Consider the following 26,705-nt stretch of genomic DNA (forward strand, 5'->3'; position numbering starts at 1 on the left):
CGTCCTTCTCAATTTATATTTAAATTTAAAGAGGTATTTTACGCACACACACCAGTAACTTTCGGAGAACGAAGACGGGAATAAACCGCACCGTATCTATTTATGCTTGTTTCGTCACAAATTCTAATCGGATAATTACTTATCTGCAAGTACGAGGAATAAAACATTTCGAATGTTCTGTTAAATTTAAATGTTTTTTAAAAGTAAATTATTAACGATGCTTCTTTTTTCCGAGCGCGGGGTGGAAATGCAGTTGTTATCGAAGACGGACCAATACGCGAATAGTAAGAAGTACTTGACATTCGAGATGTCGGGGTGAAAACGTCGATAGAAAATAAATTGGAATACTACGAATACCCGCAATAGGGCTTCGTACGTACGGTGACGGCGGCGGATCCGGAAGTTTCCCCAGACGGGCTATGACAGAAATTTAAAATATTTGAATAATTAATACAATTAGCACGTTTTATTAGCACGTGCGGAACGGCGGAGGGTGGGATAAACCAGGTCGAAAGTGGAAAGAAATAAGTTTTTATTTTTCTTATTTTTCTGGTGTATCAATTGTATCCCGTGGGACGGACGGGCCTCTTCATACTTCCGATTTACTGGGCCAGAGGAAAAGAAACCATCGCCCGGAAGGCTTTCGAAACTTTTATTTTCCAGGTCAGGCGAAAAAGAGAACAATTAATTATTGGTTAATTCGACGTTAGTGAACGAAACAAACCACTTTAACCTCAAAGTGAAAATAGAAAGCGGGAACTTTGCTTTCTAAAAAGTTAGCCAATGGTTTTTCTCGGTTATTTTTTCGTTTCTCTTTATTGACACACACGGAAAAAATAAAACCGATTAAATAAGAAATATAAGTGAAGTTATTAAGTAAATAAGTTACGTAACTAACTTAATGGGAACAACGGGAAAAAAACTCGTTAGAATAGGAACGGCCTGGGCAATGAAAGCTTACGAGAAATTTAAATACAAATCGAGAATGACGAGAAGCCCGTCTCATCTTTTTATAATAGTTAAAAATGTTTTTACATTTTAAACTATTCTTAAACTTAAGCAACTCGTTGCTGGTTTTCTTAAAGCCTGGCGCCAAATCGTTACTTAACTAAATTATCCCACGAAATTGAGTCTTACATATACCTAGATTTTTCTACGGTAATTGGACGTTATTAATTTATAACGAATAGTTTTATAATCTGATAAAATCTGTCGCTTCAGGTTTCGTGCCGAAAACTCGTTCCACGTTAACAAAAACGTCAAAGTACGCGAAACCGCACGCACTCACACGCGCGCGCAGAGTTTTCTACGCGCACGTGTCTGCTTGTATTTTGCTTTATATTTCGGAATCGACCAACCAAAACTCGAAACTCGACGAGGTTAATTCTATGTACTGTACGTCATAATTAATTCGAAGTGCGAAGTAAACGCAGTAGAAATATTGAGAACTGCGATTGGTCATTACCGCAAAGATAATTTCCCACTGGTCTAGACAATTCCTTGTAACAAATCCAAACTACAAATTTACCTTTCTGTAAATTTCTCATTCAAATAATTTTTGTAAGGTACGAAGAGCGTCGAATAGGTAAGCCATGGCGGCTCTTACCGAAATTCTTACCAGTAATTACGGATGGAAGATATTTGCTATTATTTCTATAATAATCATGGTGTATAAGTTTCTGGAAAGAAAGCAGATTTTTATCGCTTTTAAAGACACGGAATTTTACTACCATTTTTTGGCGTGGAAACTGGCGTTTAAAGTCGTCTTATCCGGGTTCGGTAAGTTCTGCTCTTCCAATTATTCTGGAATTATGATTTTTCTCGCTCGTATTAAACGATTTATGTAAAATCAAAAAACAAGTACGGTCCGCTGTCTATCCACCCTTCCCAGGTCGAAAAATAAGCCGTTAAGTAAACGAAATAATACTCTTGTAGATTTACGTAGCCGGGAACAGACGTTAGAATGGCGGATTTATATTCTCTTCTACATTTAGTCGGTAATTATATGCTTGGGATATTTAGGGCGAAATGTCGCCGTTAATGCGACATGTGGCAGACATTACGTAGCGTCCGACTGTGCTTCGTGAGCGGTGTCCACTTAATGAAACGTGCGAACAATCGCAGAGACGAGCTCCGATTGTTTGCCCTTTTTTGGCGGAGTTTATAAACATTCGCTTAAACCTACTACTTTCCGGTACGGTATTTACGTAAGTACCAGCTATAATGGTCATTCGTATGTAATTAACTATCAAATGTGTTTTGTTGCAGCTACATATTTGTCGCTGGTGTTGTTGGGTATGCGATTAATTGCAAGATGTGGCGACTGGAGATTTTTTTCTGTAGTGCGGCTAAAAGAGGCTAGTATTGACTTACGAGTTCTATTACCTGGCTGTTCTGGATTAAAATTGCGACTTTGTTTTTAAATTTCATTTTCATTGGGCTACAATTTGAAACATTGTACGCGTATAAATTTGCTGTCGTACGTGTCTGCTTGCCTTTCCTTAATCTGAAGAACGGAATTAGATGGATACATGAAGCTACAAGATGTGGAAAGCTCAAGGGCAGAAGGCCCCGATTAACTATATAGAAATTTTACCTATACCGGTAGTTACGTTATTTCAATTCAAAGGTTTCTGTCAAAAGGAGGTAGATGATCGGCACGACTCTGATGCTAGCAGGAAAAGTATAATATACAGAGCAAGACACTACTGATTTGAGGTGGAAAGCATACAGTATATTTTAAATTAAATAAGTTTAAAAAGCATAATTAAAAATCGCAATACGGCATTATGACCATGTCACAATAAATAATTGCTCGTTGCTTTTAAATTTTATTTTTTCGAGAAAGACAGGTTACATTTTGTTCACTAGGGATTTATTTATTTTCATGTGTCTAAAAATCAAATAAGTGAATTAGTAATTACGTATTTCGATACCCGCTACCCGACTGCTTGACAAAACGTATTTAAGCAGCAGCGTGTCACAACACCGTCTTAACTCTGACTACTATATCAACTGAAAAAACAATAGCATGTCAATTTGATCTCGAGGAAGTGATTGACCGATTTGCAAACGAAAAAGCCAGAAAACAACAATCTTGAAATTTTTTATGTATTTTATGAAACTAAACTTGCATACATTCTGTCAATACAGTTTATATAATATGTAGTAAATATTATTAAGTACTCCGTATTTAAAGAATTATATTTTGTTTTATTATTATATTTATATTTGTTAAACTGAATATCTTATTGTTGAAATTCCTTGAATCCTAAATAAATTGTTAAGTAAGGTCTTAAAACTGCAGAAAAACGTTCTTAATATAAAAGCATATAAAAAATAGCTGCGATGTGGATAAAAGTCTAAACTATAAATCGTATTACCCTATAACAATTAAAAGGAATAATTTTGTGACAGCACTATCAAAGATATGGAATAGAACATCTAAAGCAGAAGATAGAGAAAAACAACAAAATGAATTAATAAATACATTTATATTAAACAATTACACCAGCTGATTATTAAAATAAATGGATAACGAGAATTTATAAAAAAAACAGATTTAAAATAACCCCTCGAAGCCTCAGGCCGCGACTCCACTAGCCGTAAAAGGGCCGTAAAACCCCTCACCGTAAAAGCTTTTAATCACGTGACCATGATATTTTACGCCTGAGCAGGTCGTAAAACCAACGTAAAAGCGAGTTGAACACTGCTCAACTCGCTTTTAGGCGTAAAATATCATGGTCACGTGATTAAAAGCTTTTACGGTGAGGGGTTTTACGGCCCTTTTACGGCTAGTGGAGTCGCGGCCTTATTGTTTAATCCCTAATGGCACAAAAAATCCTCTAAGAATTTTATTTTTTATATTAAATAATTATTTCCAATCAAATGCGAATCTAGCATTAAAAAATTGCCGGGAAATAATTTCAGTGAAATAAACACCCCCAAAGTGTTTTTACAGAAAAATTATATAAAAAGTTAAAAATAATCGTTAAAAAATGCTTTTATTTGATAAATATAGCTGCAGGGAGTGTTATTCTTTCATTTAACAAGATGTAAAATTTCACATGTGCAGTCTACATTGTTTACCAACCGGTTGACCTTCAGAACAGCTGACGTCAACTTTCCCGGATAGTTCTCATATATGCATCAGGGGAATATTGGTCTAACGCTGGAGGGGAACTTATGGCATCTGTCCAAATATAACACAATATTTCCGATTTTTATGCTATTAAAATACGAGGGGACCGAAAAAGAGGTATGGGAAAAAATTTTACTGAATAAACTGTAGAAACGCTTTTTTTGCATTAAAAGCTACTTCAAACTGTCAATTTTTAAAAGTTTTCTTCTGGGGAAGGAAGTCCCCCGGACCCCACCCCAGCGTTGTTCCTAATATTCGTTTTCGCAAAAGGTTCATTTGGCCCATTAGCCTCTCCTTATTCAGATTGAAGATCCGCCGCTGGTCAAGGGTGTCACGATTTTTTATTTTTCAATCAGGGGTGCCACTCAATGAAAAAGGTTGAAAAACACTGAATTATGTAATTAAAAAATCGTCATGAAATATTTTTAGCGGTCAAAAAAATTCAAGAAATTTGCATAAATGATAGATAACGATGTATATATGCTGATCCACACGTTTTTGGAAAAGTTGTCGGGACTCTTTTTGAGGCCCCCTTAAGGTCTATGCCCGAGATATCTCGGGTTAAGGTCTTAAGGGTTTTAATATTAGAAATAAAAAAATGATAACATATAACGTCATTCCCTTACAGGAAGGGTACGTACTAAAAATATAGAAATGTTTTCAAAACATATGGTGTTGTACTAGCAGTCAAACTAAAAGATAAACTAAAAAATAATATTAATACCAATCAAATCAAATATAAAGAAAAACTAGAAATTTAACTTAACTTAACCATTAACTTAAATAACGGGATGGAGTGTGGGCGGAAGTAGTAAGGGCCAAATAGCACGTAAACACACAACAAGCTGTTAGAACGATGCCTCGGGGTAGGAACATCGATATAGTGGAGCGCTGTATGTTTTAACAAAAAGAATTATAATATAATATAATATATCATTATAATATAGTATAAATAATTATAATCGTTATAATATAAATCATTTGAATGCTGTAATTTGTAATAATTTTGTAACATCTGTATGTCTTTCCCTATTGTAGTTATTGAAGAGGGGTGCAAGTAAAAACAAATTTTGCCCCCGAAATGCATTGTAATGTAATAAAGGCTAACAGTTGTAATCCTTAGTAATTTTGTCTCTGATTAAATGCGGATATAGGTAAAAAACGACGGTTATTAACCCTTGAAGTTTTTAATTTTGGGAAGTCATTTTTAAAAAGGTTGATTATTTAAAAATATATAAAAAACCGCACCATAAATAAATATATATTTTGTTACTTATACAAAAAAAATTATAAATACAGTAATTGAACATTTAAAACTAAATATTGAACATGGAATATTAAAACTTAAAAAGAGTGAAAATTCTCTACAAGCAAAATAAAGTAAATAAATACAGGAAACATAAATGATAATTTATCTGACCACCTATTTTGTTTATCTTGACGAATTTATTGTTTCGCCTGTAGTGTAGTTTCGACATTGGTAGCGATAAAATACAGTATTTCCCTGCAAAAAAGAAATTCAATGGTAACTGATATATTAAAATTTATTGAATCGAGCGCTTTTAAAATTTGGAGGACCAAAAAAAAAAAAAAAACGATATATATCCGAATTTGCGATATAACTAGGGGTACTGTATTTTAAACCTCTATTATCTGCCTATTCCCGGCTGTTATATAATAACAGAGGAAAAGTATGGCAATCGGCCAAAAATGACCCTGCCAAGATGTTTACATTTTTGGACTTAGAACACCTTGAAATACAAAACAAGGGGGTTCCCCAAAGGCGCCCTTGTTTTGTATTTCAAGGTGTTCCCCACCTTGTATTTCAAGGGCATTCCCCAAGGGCGCCCTTGGCGCCTGGCCGGGATCAAGGTCGTAGAAGATAAAGGCCTCCACACACGTTCAGGTACGTTCACACACGTCCTTTGAGGAAAAACTGTGCAGGCCTGGCCTTGAGGAATTCCTGATAGTGTGTGGGGGAAAAACTGCACAGTTTCGGCGGACTGTGCAAGCCGCCAGAGTAGAAACGAAAAACCATTTGATTTTCCTGCACACTTTTGGACTGCGCAGGCCAACTGAACGTGTGTGTTGTCGTGTCGTTCAGTTGTGAGGCCGCCGAGTAGTGAGAACAACGTTTCGTGAATGTTTGGAAAAATTATTTTTTATAACCTTTTTAACTTTTATTATTTATAACCTGAAAAATTAATTTTTCAGGTTATAAATTATCTTCAAATCTAAAATTTCTCGAGTAAATTAAAATTATAAATAATTTTAATATTTAGAAAACTTCTCAATTCATTTCTTTAGTTTTCATAAAACATCTTGATACTCTATAACATCATTTTCTTTTACATTTTAAAAAATTTATTGTTTTAATATCCAAGTATATTAAAACACGACAACTTAAAATAATATTTTAACAATAAGACGAAGTAAAATAGGAAAATAGTTTAATATAATAATTATTTAAATTATATTTGTTACTTATTTATTAAATATCTATACAACGTATTGATTTTGAAAATATCAATTTTTTGTTCAATTAAGAATTGTTCGTAAGATAGAATATTGCAAAAAGAACAATGCTTTTTAAAATATTTGTGGTAACAATTCTTTTTAGTACTATCTGATCTTGGACACCCAAGAAGTTCGATGTCTAAATAACTGTGGCCCCAGTTTTTAAAAAGACTTTCCCCCCTATCTATCCACCTTTAAATAAAAATAATTCTTTATACGTTGACAAATAATTTAATAAGTTTTGTAAATTACTATGTTCGATCCAGCCAGTTATATCCGATGGTTTCTCGTCTATAAAATTTAACCCGTGAATTTTTTTTGGTAGTAAAATCGACTTGCCATTGATCTTTCGCTGGTAACCGATGCTTTTTAACAGAATCTATAGCCCAAGATTTATCTTGAAAAATTAATTTTGTGATTACTGCTATCCAAACCACTACTACTACTACTATTCTTTACACATAGACTTCTACGCACATGTTTTTTCCCGCGAGTTTTAATACAATTTGTTGCCAATAAACATCCAAGAACCGTCGTCATCGGATGCCATGGCCGACTGATTAACTGAGAGATTTTCCTCCTCGTGTGTGGGCGACAGAAAATTCTGAATTTCCTCAAGGCCAGGCCTGCACAGTTTATCCCCAAAGGATTTCCTGAACGTATGTGGCGGCGTTAAGGCTGCCCCATAGAGAAGAAACGTTTCTCATTGGTTGCTTATTTGACGTCACATGGATTCCAAAACGTCCTTATGGTGAAAACATTACCGATCACAGGCTCGCAGCTTTAATTACACGCTAATATTTCATTAATTACATTTAGGCCTATATTTAATTAAATATAAATAAAAATGGATTATAAATTTAAAAATTCCGGAATATTGAGCAAATCTTCGTAATTTCTACTTGTAAAGTTGAAATTAAAATGCGTTTTTGTATTTTGTAAGCGAAATCGAGTTTATTTCATCATGATCTCACATCAAGAAGCAAATCTTCATTCTCTGGCAAGACACTGGGACCGTGACATCACTGGTAGGCTTACCTACACTTTCATCCCCAAGTTTGACACTACTGCGATTCTTCGCCACTTTTACCCTAATTATACCCTCACTCAGCTACTTACGGATACTGCAACTTTAAGCAATACTTGCATAGATTTAACCTCGAGGACAATCAACAATGCGACTGTGGTATTCAGGAGGACCAAACACCACTTCACTTAGTTTTTCGCTACAATAGGTACAATCACATTAGGGATAGTTTAATAAGAGCTGCTATTCTCGAAGGGTACAACTGGCCTTGCAACCCGCACCAATTCATTCGCACGCATACAACGATCCATCATTTCATCGCATTCATATCCCTTAGTGGGGCTCTTCAGAGCACTCACTCCAGAGGTGGCAATTAGCTTTCCCTCGCTTTGTTTCAACTGTCGGTATATAGCTGCCTTTCAACTTTGTATTTTAATTCTTATTTTCTTTTTTTTCCAGTCTAAATTCGGTTAAAGTTAGTCCTAGTTGTAAGTTGGATTAGGAACTCTTAGCTTTGTTTCCGGTTAGGTTATGATAGGTTAAATTAGATTACAGTTTGTTAGCTCTAGTCATGATATATATATTTGGGTCTTGCTCGTTTGTCTCTGTCCGTCCGTTCGTCTCGTGTAGTTTGTCATTGTGTTCGTTTGTTTTCGCGCTGTCCATCTAGCTGTTAAGTAGTATTAAGATTCGAGATCGCGTTCAGTTTTATTAGACAGGTTGAGGCGCACATATTCAGCCCAAGACGTGAACGGCGGACGGACGAGCCTTCAGGCAATTCTCGACGGTCGATACTCGTTCGCTACGTCTAGAATGGTGGGTAAACAATTGGCTTAAACTTCATTTTTTTGTGTTTATGGTTAAAATTATGACGTATTTTACTTAAATAATGACTATTTAATCATTTACGAATAATATTGTAAAGAAACAGACGATTTTAATCCGGAAATTATTTAATTATTCAAATTTTTAGCGAGTGATGCGAAGTGCCTATAAAATTTACATATATTTGTCTTCATAATAGCTTATCTTAAGGTAGGTTTGTTTTTCCACGACATCTTGTACCATCAACGGCGTAATACGTTTGTAAATTTTCTAAAAATTAATTTTCCGAGCTGCTTTCGAATTTACATAAGCCACTTCTTCCCTCGACAAAAGTATGAGGTAGTCCTATCGTCCGATCGTACGGTAGGAGAATTAAAAATAATTATTTAGTGTTATTAAACATCCTATAAGTACTTTTAAACAGTTTAATTTGTTTGTATACTTTCGCCGGTAACCCTCCATGTTAAATGTATCCGGCATTTTTTCAACGAATTTCCCGTGAGTCAATGCGCGACGTTCACTGAGTCACGTGATGTTGTGAACGAGCGCCGCAAGATCTTGAACTTGAAACGTCAAACGTGTATTTCTGCTTGCCGTACAAGTTTAACGTTTGTACATGCGCCTCAACTTCTCTATTATTCGTCAGTAAGCTATCAATGCTTTTGCAAATATCACTCGACAGGCGGAAACAGACTAAAAAGTCAAATTATAATGTCTGGAGAGTAAAACTAAAACCAGCGTAGCCATCTGTTATCAGATTTTACTTGCGAATTTTAATCGTTGGCTAATTTTTTGCTAATTGCTAAAATTATTTACAGTCTAAAAGAGTGTATTGTCATCGGGAATACCCTCTATGAAAAGTTCGACTAGGCGGAAATTGGGAATTGGGTGAAAATCGACTTATTTTATCTGGGCAGACACACAGATGGATAGATAGAATAAATTGAGTTAATAAAAATCGTATAAATACATTACAACCGAATGTGTTCTACCAGTTGACATATCTGAACGTAAATTTGCAGAAAATATAGGAAAGTTATGTGCCGGTCGGTGTCCATATTACAAATATTTTTTAAAGATATTTCTTGTTTTTTTAAACACCTTTTCAACTGTTTTTTCCTTGTGTGCGCTAAAAGGGCTACACTCCTATCGCTTATTTAACAATTCCTTGCTTTTCCTTGTGCCTTGGAGCTCCCTACAAGTCGAATTCCCGAGCTCGAGCCCTATTAGCCCTTACTCACCATCGGTCATACGGTTAAACATCTTTTGACAAGAAACCGAGTGAAACCAAAAGAACTATTCTCCTTCGGAAATCCACAAAATAAGTAAATCTAGGCGGTTTCCATACTGAGACGACGACGTTTGTACATTTATGCAAAGCATTGACATTTTCCTCAAGTTCCCGTTGGCAAACAAAAACCTCTTCATTTTGTCTTTCGTGGCAACCACATTCTTTTATAAACATTCTTGGGGTACTTTTCCGATCCGAGAGAGTAACAAATGCAATTGCTCGGTCGATTTATATGTAGGCTTTGTATAATTTCATATAAACAATAATCATTTGTGTGTTTTTCAAAAAACTGTTTACGTGAAGCTTTATCAGGGAGTATTTTTCAAACTCTGGCGCTGTTACCCTCCCGTCTCTCCCTGCAAAGTTCTGCGTGGCGTTAATTTGAAATGTCCCATAAAGTTATCTATTTCGTAAAAATATAAAAATCCTTCGTTTTCCTCTTTTTTTGAAAGCTGTTAGAGGTGCCCTTCCAGGCTATATTTTTGGTGGTTTAGTATATACCGAAAGAGTTAAAGTAGCACCATTGAATGCCCTCTAGAGAGGTATTTATCAGTACCACTAAATCCGACATTTCCGTAAAAAAATTTACATAGAAAATTCGCCAGTATGACATTCGAGCTTAGGAAAACCCTGGCGTTTTCTAGCAGGTGGGACCCAAGCCAGACGTTTTTCAATTATTAATAAAATAGTGTTATCACGAAAGTATTTTTAACACAAATAAGGGAAACTTAACGGAAGAAATAAAATTGCATTTCTATCACTAATCATTAGAAACTTTTCTGTAAATTTCAAATCCTTTAAAATATATATATTTTTTGTATGTATGTAATAATATATTTTCATATAAGAATTCTTTCGTCGCCAGATTCGTCATTACCGATGATGGAGATGTTGAATCACATGTACGAGAAAGGATATTTCGCTTTTAATTACATAGTCATCAAGTATATGTTTTTATTTAGTCCGGATCACATTCAGGTAAGTCCCACAAAAATATCGTCGGGAATCTTTGGCCGGTGAGAAGGGACGTTAAACTGTTTTCGTCTGTTTAAAATTTTAAGCACGAGTGGTCAATTGTGCGGGAGTGATCTATCCATCGTTTAATATACTCTATTATCGCGACTTAAATGCAGTAAATAAAAGTTAATACTTCTAAAAATTAACACTTATTCTTGGAATACTAGGAATTTATAATTGTGTGATTTCTTATTAAACTGTTTCTTTTTTTCTTTTTTTATAAAAATTCAAAAATTAATAAATTACTGTATTATATAGCGTGAGTTGGGGTGAAATGCACCACGTTAAGAAATATTTGGCAAAACCCGCTTTTGTTTCCTTCAAAACACTTATATCTGTGCACGAACCAGGACAACACGCGAATACTTCTTCAGCTACTAGCAATAAACTGAAATATTACGCTTGCGATTACGAATAAAAGCACAGATCTGTTATTCAGAAAAAATAGAGGGATTTCTGAAAAATGTGCGCTCCACTTCACCCCTACATCGTGGTTAAATGGATGGTTCGACAATATCTTTTGAAATGTCGATATCGTCACTCCCATTTAATTTAGACGTTTGGGAATTACGGTCTTTCAGTCACTGGCAGTGACACTTTTTACAGCGCAGTAACTTTTATTATCTGTATTAGTGTTTTTACAATAAGTGATTTTGCTGAAACTGATTCAGTTCATCTTCACTTACTAAATTATGAAATTATATTAATTTTTAACTAATGTTTAAATTTTAAACGCATTATTATTTCAAATCAAAATATGCATTTATTTATTTTTAGATATTATTAAGTGATCCCGAATGTATTAATAAGTCCATTATGTATAATGGATTCAAAAACTGGATTGAAGATTCTGTTTTTATGAGGTAATCACTTTTAATGATTTACTGTGTATTCTTTTCGAGCACTTTCTATATTTTACGATTTTTTTAATGCCCTGTCCTAACTAAGTGCGTAAAAGTTTCAAAAACACGTTGAAAAGACTAATTAAATGTTATAGAATGATTCCACGTGATGAATCTTAGATAATAATATCTAGGAGAAGAAGCGCTCGAATTCAAATTAAGGTATTTTGCGAAAACGGGGACACTACTCGACACGGTTTGAAGGCTTCCGAATGGCAACTTCATCACTACGCTCTTTTTAAAAATAAGGTTGGTACCCGGTTCATCTGAAATATTTAATATTCGTAACAGACAAAGATCGAACAGTGATTCTTTTTCATTGGTATATGAAAACAGACGTGGATTAGATTACGAGTAGACACCATTGATATACGAGACGGACACTATAAATTATAAAACATACAGAAAGAACTAGACGAATTGGAAATAAAAATTTCTGTCCTTTTATAAACAAACATAAAATTACAAGTAGTGGAATTGAGTTATGAATTAAGTTTACGCAACACTTAGACGATCTGCTTCCGAGGAGACCTTCTAAGGGAGAAACCGGTCCCTATATATTATTAGAAAACTAAAAATCCGAAAGTTTCACGTGGCTGGTCCACGTGGATTTGGCACTATTGACACTATAAAAATCAGTGAAAACGTTTGACGGGAGAGGAAATAAATTTTTGCAGAACGGCCTTATTGGAGTATATGCACACCAGGAATGATAAAGAGATGACACGGAAAAGTTTTATGAACTTTTACAATATGAAATGGAAAAAACTAGCAAAACAGATCGGTAAATATAGACGAAGAAAAACTCGGAGATCTTCAATAATCGATATAAATGGAGAAAATACCATAAATTCAAATGGCCGAAAAATAAGAAATTTTGTCTTCTTAAATTTAATAATACATTAAGAATTAATAACGATTATTTCGAACGTAGAAATATCCATGAATTTATGTAAAATGTAGGATCATATTAAGTTATTTTACTACAAACGACATTACGTAAAGCATAACGAATAATTGAGTTTCATAGATTCTCTAATTGTAATTCTGGCGGCGAATCGAGTTAAAGAAGACATTCAAGTAACATCGACAAAGAGGAGATACTATAAGAAAAAGAGAAACACGGAAAAACGATATAAGACAGAATTGCTATAAATTGAAAGTATTAGGAAACAATATCAACGAAGAATGTCACGCACAACGATAATTGATGCATCTGATAATATTGAATAATGAAATAATGCAAAAACAATAGATCTGAACTAGGGTTTCTCAGACGGGATCCCGGTTGTTTTTTAACCCGGGAAATCCCGCAAATTTCTTATTTTATGTCAAGGTTAAGAAAATTTTGCCAATAGAAAGTTTAATGAACTCATAAACTATCAGAATACATTTGTATTTATTAATTGTAAACCTAATTATTAGTTTTTTAAATGTTTGCTGGTTACGGCACGTCACAAATGGTCAATAATCAATGCGTAGCTTATTTGTGACAGCACTCTGAAAATTCTCAACTTGTCAGAACCTGTAATATCTGGAATAATTGCGCTTACGCTGTCTTCATTTTTATCCATGCCCAGTAGTGTAACGCCATGTTGTGCAAATTGGGCAAGGATACAAACGAGTACGAAGTCTGCGAGTGTAAAGTTTTTCTTCATAAACCCGATTATTAAAGACACGTGAACTGCCGAATTATTGCGCTACAAGCTCGATGCCTCTATTAAAGCCGAGGTAAACAAATCGAGAATACTAGAAAGCAAAAGACGTACTACAATCTCGAAAACGAACTAGAAATCTTCCTGGCTACGGGTGAAAAAACACATAACATCTGTTTTCTCTTAAATGCATTAAAGACGATTCCACTCACATCGATTGAATCGAAAACGGCATTGTCGGTAGTGGGACTTTCCATTACTAAAATAAGAACCAGATTGAGCGATGGGAATATCGACCATCTTTGCTTTTTAAAATCTTATTATAAGAATTTACAATAATATTTTGTATTATGTTTTATTTAAAAAACGAAAATTACCTTTTAAGTTACAAGTTTGATCTAAGATTTTTTTTTTGTTTTTTAATTTTCAACTTAATTCAAAAGCATTTTTGTTGTTGTTGTCTGCATTTTCCAGCAAACTTTAATAATTTTTTTCTATTTGTGAAAATTTCTACGTAATTCAAAGATAATTTTTAATATATATCTTACGCAGCATTATTAATGTGATTTTGGAGGTTGCAGAACGTATTAAATTACTTTAGAAAATAAAAAAAATAATTATATCATTTGATTTCAAGATATTTTGTATATCTTAAAAATAATTAATTCTATCCAGGGACAAGCAAAAGACGGGGAAATGAGAAACCCTAATCTGAACGGAAGATATTGGAGCACAGGTAGAGACGAAAGAGAAAAGGGCTGAGAACTTGGAATCAATAAATTGAAAAGTTAATAAACAAAGAGGGAGAAAAATACTTAAACTTCTTAAGTGAAAAGACGAATCTTTAATATTTACACACTACATTTAAAATACGAAAAAGACTAAGAATTATAGGGAAATATCTCTACATTGATAGTTGCTGCAAGATTTACTTGGATCTAATTAAAAACGTAATCGATAAATATATTGAGAATACAATAAGCGAAGAACAACACGGATGCTTAGAACCACGGAACTTTGTTTCCAGACAAATAGTAAAGAGCAGAATTCGACACACCGATCTTCTTGGCTTTTATCGATCATGAAAGTCTGAAATAGAGTAAACAAAAGTAAACCGATCCAGATTCTTATTGAGTTTAACCTCCCAAGACAAATGATTGATATTACATAAGATACTTTGCGTGAGACTAATATAATAATTAAGACACAAAATGGAATACCTCGAAAGGATACTTGGGGAGTGAGAAGTAAAAGAAAATATTCGCCGAATTATCATCAATAATAAAAATTGAACTACAATTTTATATGCAGATAGTCCGGATCTCTACGCATACAACGAGTACAATCTTTAAAGGAATCTTTATTTCCTTAACAAAATAGTTTCAAAATATGACATGAAAATTGACATTTTATTAATCGAAAAAAACAAAATCTATGGCCTCTCACGAGAAAACCCCTGTAAATTGCAAATATTATTGACAATAAGCCAATAGTTAGAAATTGCAAACGCTTTGGTCACATAATCAGTCCGGATGGAGGAACGAGTATAGAACACAAAACACAGATAATCGACAGAAATAATGGTGTTCTTAAATGACGTATAGGCTATATTCCTGTAAAGCGTCTTAATAATAATATTATTATTTTATTTCTTTTTTTTTTGCAAAATCCTTTTTATCATCCTTTGAATAGTGTAGTTTGTAAACAAATTTTTGTGTCAATTAACTTATTAGTTACGATACACAGTGCTCAGAATTGGGGAAGCTTCAATTTAACTATAGCCACACTGGAATGTACTTTACTGTACATAAACTGACGAGTAAGTCAGTTATGAAATATGATTCTGAAACATGAGGAAGAGATGACAGAAATAAGCTTATTAAATCCAGTAGCAGAATATACAATATCAGATAGAAAAAGGAGTACCGAGATAGGCCAAGAATTAAAAGTAACGGGAATGGTCGATGATATTTCTAATTACAAAATGAAATGATAAAGAGCAAAGCGTAGTGAGAATGAGCAATGATAAACGACCCAAAATTACTTTATTACGTACACTGCAAAGAACAACAGATCGAGAGAGGAGGACGGATGACTTTGAAAAACAATACAGGCAAAAACGCTACCTACACCTTAAAGTCCAGAAGATATTCGTAACGGAAATTCTTCTAATTAGTCGTATTATTTACGATTTATAAACAGTTTTATTTAATAAAAATATAATAATATAAAATCAAAATGATTATACTTTTACATGTTAAAATTGATCTCAGTGTTAAAGCCATTGCGTTGTCGTGTCTTGATGGAAAATAAACGAGTAAATTTATGCCTGATTTATATCAGTCTTTATGGAAGTACTAGGGGTACAACCCGGCATTACGATACTAACCAGTGTTGCTAGAAGCAATCTTGGAATAATTTCATACACAAAAAGCGTCATTTTCTCACGCGTCATTGCACGCAAACGTTGAAATTAGTACAGCTAAGTAGCGAGGTAAAAAATAATGGCGATAATGGGTTACGGCTTGCAAGGTCGCGCACAAACCTACATTACATACGCATTTACCGTAACCAATCTATGCCGGTACACACGGTAATCGAATATGGCCAATTCGTTTAGGTGTATCGCTCTTCAAACCATTGTTTAATATTCCATTTAATTAACTACGAATTTTATTGTTAATTTTTATTTATTTAATACTATTAATCGTTTTAACTTCCGTCCACTCCAATCATCGAGCCTGTAATGAAAGGTAGCCTCTGCAAAAGGACACATATTTGCTGGTGATTGGACGGGACTGAAGGGAAGCGAAGACGTGTTAGTCTCAACTACACGTTATTATTTATTATATTAATATTTTCCAGAAAGGACGGAGCTCATAGAGAAAGGAAGAAATTACTGTTACCCGCCTTTCGCCTAAATGTTCTACATTCGTTTCTTCCCATAATCGAAAATAATGCCAGAGAGTTAGTTAAGGTGTTAAAGGAAAATGAGAATGTTTTCATAGTACCTGCTATCAAACATTGCGGCTTTAAGATTTTGTATGGTATGAAAAATTGATTTTATTCCGTATAAATCATCGATAGCGTTATACGGTATTTTGAAAATTCTAATCTATTAATATACTGTAATATAATTATTAATATAAGTTGTTGATATGAATTATCGACACTAAAAGTTTATAGAAATTCTCAATTTTTATGATTACGAAATAAATAAACTTAAATGACATTATAAATTTTAAAATTATGTTAAAATTGATTAAATAATATTTTAATGTGGTCGACACGTTGCATTAATTTCTAGAGGTATGAAGGGTATATTATTCTAATGGAAAATGTATTTCAGATACGGTTCTCGGAATGAAAGGCGATTCTATTTTTAGAAAGAGCAGTTCTTACCATGGAAAATTAATAGATGCGTAAGTATTCAATTGGGAATGTTCTCTCCTGTGTGGCAATATTAAAATCGCTACAGAATACAAATTTTAAAATATTCACAATTCCTTGTTCTCGCTCTCACTTTCTTTCAACTGTGATTCTATTGCGTAAAATAACTTAAAGTAAAAGCGCTCGATTCGGCATTTCTGTTGTTTTGTTATTTTTTATCGGCCTAATAATAGCTGCTTTTTAAATAAGCTATTGTGTTTCGACCTCGTATATAAAGAAATATAAAGAAACTGTAAACCGTATTATCTGGAAACGGTAATTCTCTAAATTCTTTAAATTAGCGTGAAACTAATATTCGTTGAATCTTATATTTTAGTCTTTTAAGCCTAAAAACGGGTAAATGGCTCCTGGACGCGTATGACGGCCAACTACCGTCGCTTCGCCTACTTGTTACCGATATAGACTATTAGGTACAAAACTTTCGTGACGATTCGAGTCTCCTCCAAGGGCAATCCTACCCGCTTCGCTCTCTCCTGCTTGTCTCCCTTCGCTCTCCTCTCGGACCAATCCCCTTATTCCTCTTGTTTGACTCAACCCTTCTCTTGCTTGCAAATGCTGGAAAGTAATTTTTGTCCTATTGTTCGGCTGCTGTCTATATTCGTCGACGTTAAAAATGCCCGAACGCATTTCTAACGTTGTTCTTGTTTCATTCGAGACATTTTTCAAGACAATTCAAAATGTTTTTACAGTTTCTTTTGTCATCCCACTTTGACAGACCCTGCGTTTTTCTGAGAGACAACCTGCACTATTTAGAAAACGAAACACATCGAGAAAACCTGGCAAGCTCGACTGTATTATTAAACAGACGTGGGGCGTAGTTCTCGGTGACAAATTGGTAAACTATATTGCGTACTTCGTGTCTAGTCAGTCCAAACACTCCTCTGTTTCCACTCCTCTAAATTTCCACTGTCATCGTCAGTTTGTTTGCCTGTCCTATCCTTCCTTACTTTCGAGAAAATAGTTAGATAAATGAAAACCGAGACCAGATATACAAAGATTAGGGGCAGGAGGCCCCGATTAACCATATACGCCCTTCCGGTTTGCTCCGGAAATCACGTTATTTCAATTCAAAAATTTCCCCCAAAAGAAGTTAGATATTCCTTCCTTTAAGAAGATATTAAGAAGCTAGATAGATGGCCGACACGACTCTATTGTTAAAGGAAAAGTATGATGTACGGGGGCAAGCCACTACTAATTTGAGGTGGAGAGCATATATTTTAAATTAAATAAATTAAAAACATGATTAAAAATTGCAATCCATTGTAAGCGTGTCACAATAAAATAATTGCTCGTTGTCTCTCACTTCGTGAGAAAACTAAAATTCCAAAATCGTAGTGTCCACATTCACTCCCTTTATTGTACTCGTTGTTATAATTATAAATGTTGTAGAAAAGTTATATGTTTCTTAAAATAACTAGTAATAAGAAAATTCAACGATTACAGTATACACATGTATTAAATAATGTTTATTGTGTCAATTATGAAAAGTAACTTATATAAACGTTGGAATGAGATTTTAAAGAAAGAACTCAAATATTATTTTTTAAATAATTTAAAACATTTTATTAGTGGATTTAAATATAACGAATAATTAAGGTATTTTTTTATTTTTTCGCAATTTCGTATTCTAATTTTACGTTTGAACACGTGGCATTTCCTTTTTAGGACGTTTCATCCGGTAGCCGACAGAGCGATTAATATTCTCATTTTGTTCGACTTCTTGTTTTATTTAACACCCAAAGGAAGAAAATTTAGAAAGAACAAGAAAATTTTAAGAAAAATAACGAGAGAGGTTAGTAGAAAATTCTCAGAGTCCGACAATAATTCAAAAGAAATATTTCTAAATTTTAGTTCTGTTTCTAGATAATCGCCGAAAAAATCAGATTGCGCGAAGGCGAAGAAAGCACCATCGAAAATAATGAAAATCCAAAATCTATATTGGACTTTCTGTTGGATGCTAGCGAAAATAATCCAGAACTGACGGTAGAAAACATCTGCGAAGAAATCGAATTTTTTCTGGGCGCTGTAAGTGCAGTATTGTTTTCATCGGATTATAAGGCACGCGACGACAAAACTCGAAATTGAACAGATTTGAAGGAAATTTACCAGATCCGTTGCTATAAATTTCGTCTTGGGTGTTTCTATCTTTGCTATAATATTAAATATACAGTGAATCAAATATCACTTAATCCAGCTTTTGTAAAATAAACTTGGAAATTCTGTACTAGATTTGTTAAGGTATCGGATGGTTTTAATGTTATTCACGTTTAATGACAATGATACAAAAGAAATTCATCGAGTTGCAAAATGTAGCCATAAGGTCTAATGGAAGATGACGACTCGAAAGCCGAAGAAAGTAAATTACGAAATATTCAATGAAAGGAATTTTCTTTCAAAATTTATTATTCAATTCTTTGTTGGAAATACGAAAATTCACAGAAGAAATTCCATTAACTATATAAAAATAAATACGAAATTCTAAACTATACAGGAGAAGGTGATATTATGGAATCCCATTTTCATTATAGTTAATTGTATACAAGGTATTATAACTAGGCCCACATTTTTTGTGCGATAAGCACCGGTAACTATTAAACTAGGGAGGCGTCCTCTCCTTGCTACGGATGTCTGCCTAGTGCAGTTCAGCCACAATTTGCCAGAGTTCGCTTCTGTTATCAGTCTGAAATGGAGGGGTTCCGTAATACCACCACCACCACCTCTAAATAATAGTTTTTATTTGTAGGTGCAAAAGGTACGGAAGATCTGAAATTCTGTATTTTACTACAACTGAAGATTTCTAACTCGACAGGCCACTCGCTCTTCCTAAAGTCTGGAGGATTTGACACTGTTTATCCTCGATATATGTAAATAAAAAGAAGACCCAAAGATTCGGAATTTCAGAATGGGCCTCACTCTATTCTCCCGCGAGTTTTTTCACAATGTTCGAGTCTAAGGCAATTACCGTATGTCGGACGTATTATAATACGAATGATGTCGAATAATATTTGAGCAAGATTTATATACTGTACCTCGTCGTTCAGTTATGATAAAACATTAAACTCGGTACGTGTTTCTCGCACCATTCTATATACACGATGCGAACGAGTGGAAATTACGTATTTTATACTCAATATTTCCTAATACGTATAAAAATTATCAATCAATCAATCATTTATTTGATACGGCTTTTCGACTTTACAAAGGGGCACAAAAACTTCAAATACAATTTAATTACGTACAATACGGTAATTACGATTATTCGGGTACAGTTATATATGAGTTGAATTTAGTATAATAAAAATTATAATCTAATAATATTGAAAATGTTTCTTTAAACGTTATAGGCATACGACACAACTTCGTTAACCGTCAGCTGGACGTTGTACTTGTTAAGTCAAAACGAAGATATTCAAAAGAAAGTCCACCAAGAGTTGGACGCCATATTTGTAACCGACACCGATCGATTTATTAAAAATGAAGATTTATACGAAATGAAATATATGGAATGCGTTATAAAGGTCGGAAATTTTTAAAAATCTCAATACATTATTTATTATTACTTGTCTATAATATACAGTATAATAACTTTAAATATTATAAAAATAATCATATTTATTTATATTATCTTTTTGTAGGAGACAATGAGGCTTTACCCACCCGCTCCTATGATCTCTAGGAAAATCAACAAATCTATAGTTTTGGGTAAGGAAGAATATTTTTCAATTATACGTGCATTTTTTGGTGAAATTTTTCTTCGGTGAAAGGAAATTAAAGATGTGGTTAAACGAGTCACAAAGTTATTTACTGTGCAATGTGTTTTAAAATTTTGTTTTTGTCAACTCTAGAAATTTGAATCGGCGGATTAAATTCTGAAATCGGAAACGTAACGATATACGAAAGTAACACTATATATTTATTACCTTTAATAATGTAGAGGAATTATAATGACACGTCTTCCGCTAATTGACTTTTGTCCCATTCTGCAATCGAACATTCGAAAAGAAATACGTAATAATAATGCATTCATAACGAAAAGTTTTTGAAAATTTAAGCCTTAAAAAACAATAGATTTATTTTACAGATTGGGAGTAGAAGTATAACACAATGCAACAATGAAAAAACTTTTTTCGAAAATGTAGGCGTCCTTTATGTATTTCGACCTCTGAATTCGAAAATGATACTCAAAACATCGCATCACCCACAGTTTTGCCACTAATCGTATACTTCGCCAATAATGATGTCACATATAGAAGTAGTACATATATATATGGCACACGAATCTCGCAGAAGTAGAATACAAGTTTAAAACAACAACATATTGAAATATACATGTTAGGCTCAAAGACCGAAATCGCTCATGAGCGATTTCGGTCTTTGAGCCTGAAATATACACACAGTGAACAGATGCATACAGAGAATGTGGTACAAAACATGCACTAACATCATTCATTCCGTGCTTTCTTAGTTGTTATGGCGTGGCCCCTGCTTTTCCTCTTACGGGGAATTTCCGTTATGTGCTTACGGTGAAGCATCCAGCAGTAGTTGCCCATCATCCGACCATCCCAAGTTCCCTAGTATCGTCGTTCCATGTCCTTGATATCGTGATGGAACCTTTCACCCTGTTCCTCACTTACAGCACCCAGGTTTGAAGGAAAAAGTCAAGGTGCGAATTTAAAAAATGTAACTTCGAACTCATTGAGCATCCCAGCATTTTGAATTTCGTCAGCATGTTCTCAACTATGTCGATATACTCTGGGCTACGATTGTTTCCCAGGAAGTTTTGAACCACACACTTAAAGGCAGTCCAGGCTTCTCGCTCCACGGCATTCATTGAATGAAGGAAATCTTCATCTATCATTACTTTCCGAATATCGGGACCAGTGAACACGGCCTCTTTCAACTTAGCATCTGACAGGTTGAGGAACTTTTATCATAGATATTTGAAACAGTTGCCACACTTATCTAATGCCTTGACAAACTGCTTCATTATGCCCAGTTTGATGTGCAGAGGCGGTAAGAGTATTCTCTCTTTCCACTAGATGGCACACTTAATATTTTTGTCTCTTGGAACCAATTCGGGGCGACTGTTTTTGCTCCCAATGTTTATCACGAGCCCGACTGTCCCGTTCACAGATGAAACAGGGAAACTTGGTATATCCTGATTGTTGTCCGAGAATCATACCTAACACTTTCAAATTACCACACACCATCCAATTGTGATCCTCATAATGAATGGTAGTAAGAAGCGCCTTAATGTTGCCATATGTTTCCTTCAGGTGCACAGAATGGCCGACAGGCATTGAGGCATACATGTTACCATTGTGCAGCAGAACTGCCTTCAGGCTTATTTTAGATGAGCCAATAAACAGTATCCAGTCAGCTGGCGCATACGGAATGTTGAACTGACCCATCAAACTTTGTACTGTACATCACTGCAGTACACTAACAAGTCCTTTTGAGCAAAATATTGTGTGAATATCAAGTCCCTTTTTCTGTAAAATGTAACGGACGTACCAGTTGCTAACAAATGTCTTTCATGCCGTCTTGACCCTAGGAGTTCTGCTTTATCCTTTGTCAGTTCCAGATCACGGATTAAATCATTTAGATCTGGCTGAGTGAACAGAAGAGGACCCTCATCTGTGCCTACTTCAAAGTCAGTATCTTCCGTCTCCTGCACAGTATCCTGCACAGTTATGTCTGCAGAGGCTGTAGTATAGGTATATCTGGGCCATGTGGAACAGGACGAATCGCTGAGCGAATGTTGTTCGGATACTCAGTACTCTTCTCGTTTTTCTTGTTGAAACCTGTAACCTTACAAGAGCAGAAGTAGCAGTCGTCGGTATGATTCTGTTGCTCCCGCCAGACCATAAGGATGCCAAATCGTGAGCGACAGGAAAGAAGAAGTCTTTCCTGTCGCCCACTGTCGTAAATCTTCTATACACACAACACACACGACCTGTGGAGCCCATACCTTATTGATGTCGCCTAGTTTCATTGCGAAATAGGTATGGTAGACCTTTTTCACGAAGGCAGTAATGTTTCTTCGGTCTTTTCCCACCACAAGTTCACCACAAATATAACAAAAACAGTTAGGAGAGTTTACACAGCCTCGGGTAGACATTATACACTAACACTAACACGTACTTCCTTGCACAAACACAACACAGTGACGGACAGCAGCGCCATGTGCAGTGTGACAGTTCGCTGTGTGCCGCTAGGGGCGCAAGTGTTGAACAGTTGAAAACGATGCGCCGCTTCTGAGCTTCATATGGTGTTTTCGTGTATATAATCATTATTGCGAAATATGCGATTTGTGCAAAAACTGTGGGTGATGCGATGTTTTGAGTACCATTTTCGAATTCAGGAGGTCGAAATAAATAAAGAACGCCTACATTTTCGAAAAAAAGTTTTTGTGACCTTGCAATTTGTTGCATTGTGTAAGTAATGTTTAGCTTGATTATAGATTCTACCGTTTCAAGAACGAGACTTTTATTCTTATTCTTTCAGGAGATAAAGTGTATTCCAAAGACTGGATATATATTGTTTCCATCTTCCATCTTCATCGCAATCCAAATGTCTACGAAAATCCTGATATTTTTGACCCGGATAGATTTCTTCCCGAGAATTCTTCCAAACGCAAACCTTACTCCTATATTCCATTTTCGGCGGGACCCAGGATGTGTCTCGGTGAGAAACTTGGGCGAAAACGGTAAAATTAAGAAATGATTAATAGGTGTGTACGATGATTAACATATCGGATTATTTCTTACAGGATATCGCTTGGCCATGATGGAAATTAAGCTGATTCTGGCAACTATCTTAAGAAATTCGAGGGTAGAATGCGGGGACGAAACAATTTCACTCTACTTCAGAGTTACTCTTAATCCTAGTCGTCCACTCAAACTCAGATTTAAACCCAGAAAAACAAGTTTTCTCTAGATTTAATTGTACCGCAGAAGTTTTCGAGTATTTGTTATCGTTTAAAATATTTCAATATTTCGCATTACGTTCCAAATAAAAATGGTTTCGCCTCCTCTTTACGTCCTTGTTGTTTTCGTATTCGACACCAGGTAGAATTAGATGAAAAATCTCAAAGCACTAATTATTTTGGTTCAGAACTTTTAAAATTCTACTCTAACAAACACAACTTAGAAATTCTTATTGTTTTTTATTCTCCGAGTACGATTTTAACGAATAAAATGTTGGCGGAACTCAATGGTTCGAGCAATCGGTCGTCCTGCAAATATTCTATTCGTTATCTTTTTCACAAAACAAATTATTATACAGATAATTTTTAACACATTCATTCATATTAGTTCGCGGTGATTCAAGTCTCTCTTCTTTTCTTTCCAAATGTTTCTAGGATAGATATACAATTTATGTATTTCCTCTTCGATTTCACTAACATAAAGTTACAGTCGAACCTCGGTTTTCGAACATAATTCGTTCCTAAACCGAAATAAATTTCTCCATAACAAACAATATTAAATAGATTAATTCGTTTCTGACCCTCAAAATAAAGCTTTTTTATGCCGAATTTCATGCAAAAAATGTCTACAAATGCAATGTAATATTGTATATAATATAATACTGTATTATATATAATAAACTTTTTTTACTTAATTTGACTAAAGCACGTTTAAAGACGATTTCTTGGATGCCATAAATATTATATTATGTCAACTAATGCGTTAAATTAAGGAAAAAAAGAAAATAAATTGAAATCTGTTTTCTTTACTGACGAAATTCTTTTTAGAATTTACATTTATACGACTAACAAACTGTGGAACACAACTAGGGATCTCGTTTCCCGGTCTTTTGCTTGTTCCGGAGTTCCGGAATAAAAGTGAACCGTTTCCCGGGATAGAATTAATTAATTTTAAGATATACAAATAATCTTGAAATCAAATGATATAATTAGTTTTCGGTTTTTAAAGTAATTTAATACGTTCCGCAATCTCCAACATCATATTAATAATGCTGTGTAAGATATATATTAAAAACTACCTTTGAATTACGTAGAAATTTTAGCAAATAGAAAAATTTTTTTAAAGTTTGCTGGAAACTGCATACAACAACAACAAAAAATGCTGTAAATTGAGTTGAAAATTAAAAAAAAAAGTGAAGTTAGATCAAACTTCTAACTTAAAAGGTAATTTTCGTTATTTGAATGAAACATAATCTATATATATAATCGAGACGAGTTGATAATAATAATAATCAGCGCAGAGCCCAAACGGTTAGGAGTTGTAAGTTGAAATTTGGTACACAGTTAGGGTACCAGATTTAAGTACCAAAGTGTTAAGTAACAATGGAGAACAAGAGAAAACGACGTTTTGTCTTTTGCTTTCTAGTATTCTCGATTTGTTTACCTCGGCTGCTTTAATAGAGGCATCGAGCTTGTAGCGCAATAATTCGGCAGTTCACGTGTCTTTAATAATCGGGTTTATGAAGAAAAACTTCACACCTGCAGACTTCGTACTCGTTTGTATCCTTGCCCAATTTGCACAACATGGCGTTACACTACTGGGCATGGTTAAAAATGAAGACAGCGTAAGCGCAATTATTCCATATATTACAGGTTCTGACACGTAGAGAATTTTCAGAGTCCTGTCACAAATAAACTAAGTATTGATTATTGACCATTTGTGACGTGCCGTAACCAGCAAAAATTTAAAAAACTAATAATTAGGCTTACAATTAATAAATACAAATGTATTCTGACAGTTTATGAGTTCATTATACTTTCTATTGGCAAAATTTCCTTAAACTTAGCATAAAATAAGAAAAGAGTGAATTTTTAAGAAATTTGCGGGATTTTCTGGGTTAAAAAAACAACTGGGATCCCGGGTTCCCGTTTGAGAAACCCTAAACGCAACGAATTTTTTCTCAAAAATGACTGATATAAAAACAAAAATGATCTTCGATCGTCGGAGTTATACTATATCTAGGGGAAAGATAATTGGCCGCACTCAGTTGTATAGCCAATGGGAAGGAAGGGGAAGGGGAAGGGGAAAAAGGAGAGAGGAAGGGAGGAATGGTGGAATGGGGAAAAGGTAAAGAACGTCGGGCATCCCGTTCCGATTATTATACCATATATTTATTTATGTTAAGTCCCGCGCAGGGGTGAGTATTATCATAAGGTGTAGGGGAAGGTGGGACAAGATGAGGACATCTTTAAGGTTTGAAAAGTCATAAGATAGCAACCACTTTGATGAGAACGATAATTTTTTATCCTCGGCAACTACAACATTTGATAATATATAATTTAATTTTTGGTAAAACGGTTTTAAAAACAAGAAAATTTAATATTTTAAGATTACATGTAAATGTATTATCTTGCCCCACCCATGGGGTAAGATGGGGATATTATTTTTATATACAAGTCGGACAAATTAAATGGTTAAACTGTCCTTTTATTTAATATTGGCACAAGAACAGTGTGCCCATTTATCACAACGACTACATTTAGCCTAACTCTCTCTAGATGCAGATTATAACCCTCCCCAACAGAGGCATTCTGTGTCATTTGTCTTTTGTTTCTTATTAGGCCTACCCTTGCTGATGCCTGTAACTTTTGATTTTACGAAATTTCTTTCGATAAACAAAGACCGTTTTCCTGGGGGTGCCGAAACTGTTGTTGATCGTTTTTGTTGTTCCATCAGCTGCTGCTTGTATGGTGTATCTGTTAGGATTGCTGTTTTCCCTGTCCTTCTGCTATTTTCGATTTTTTTTTTTTTTTCTTGATTCCAACATGTGGAATTGGCAATATTTCTATGGGAGACTTGAGTAAAAACTGAATGAGTAGGCCTAATTGTAGTGGTGTAATCAGTGATCGTTTCTACACCCAGATTAGGCATACCTTCGTTTTCATGGTTTT

The 26,705-nt window shown here is 34.5% G+C and overlaps 1 protein-coding gene across 1 annotated transcript; it reads left to right on the forward strand.

Annotated features, from left to right (window-relative positions):
- The first annotated feature begins 1,522 nt into the window (after positions 1-1,522).
- LOC136979308 (cytochrome P450 4C1-like) lies at positions 1,523-23,861 on the forward strand. The gene is made up of 11 exons (XM_067275254.1): positions 1,523-1,779; positions 10,667-10,779; positions 11,596-11,681; positions 16,241-16,422; positions 16,725-16,797; positions 18,491-18,617; positions 18,689-18,850; positions 20,170-20,343; positions 20,461-20,527; positions 23,333-23,512; positions 23,598-23,861. Exons 1-11 carry the CDS (start codon positions 1,593-1,595, stop codon positions 23,762-23,764), a joined length of 1,518 nt encoding a protein of 505 aa, XP_067131355.1. The 5' UTR covers positions 1,523-1,592; the 3' UTR covers positions 23,765-23,861.
- The last annotated feature ends 2,844 nt before the right edge of the window (positions 23,862-26,705 follow it).

The sequence above is a fragment of the Centruroides vittatus genome, unplaced genomic scaffold (genome assembly GCF_030686945.1).
Source record: "Centruroides vittatus isolate TY-2023 unplaced genomic scaffold, ASM3068694v2 contig_602, whole genome shotgun sequence".
Lineage (NCBI taxonomy): Eukaryota > Metazoa > Arthropoda > Arachnida > Scorpiones > Buthidae > Centruroides > Centruroides vittatus.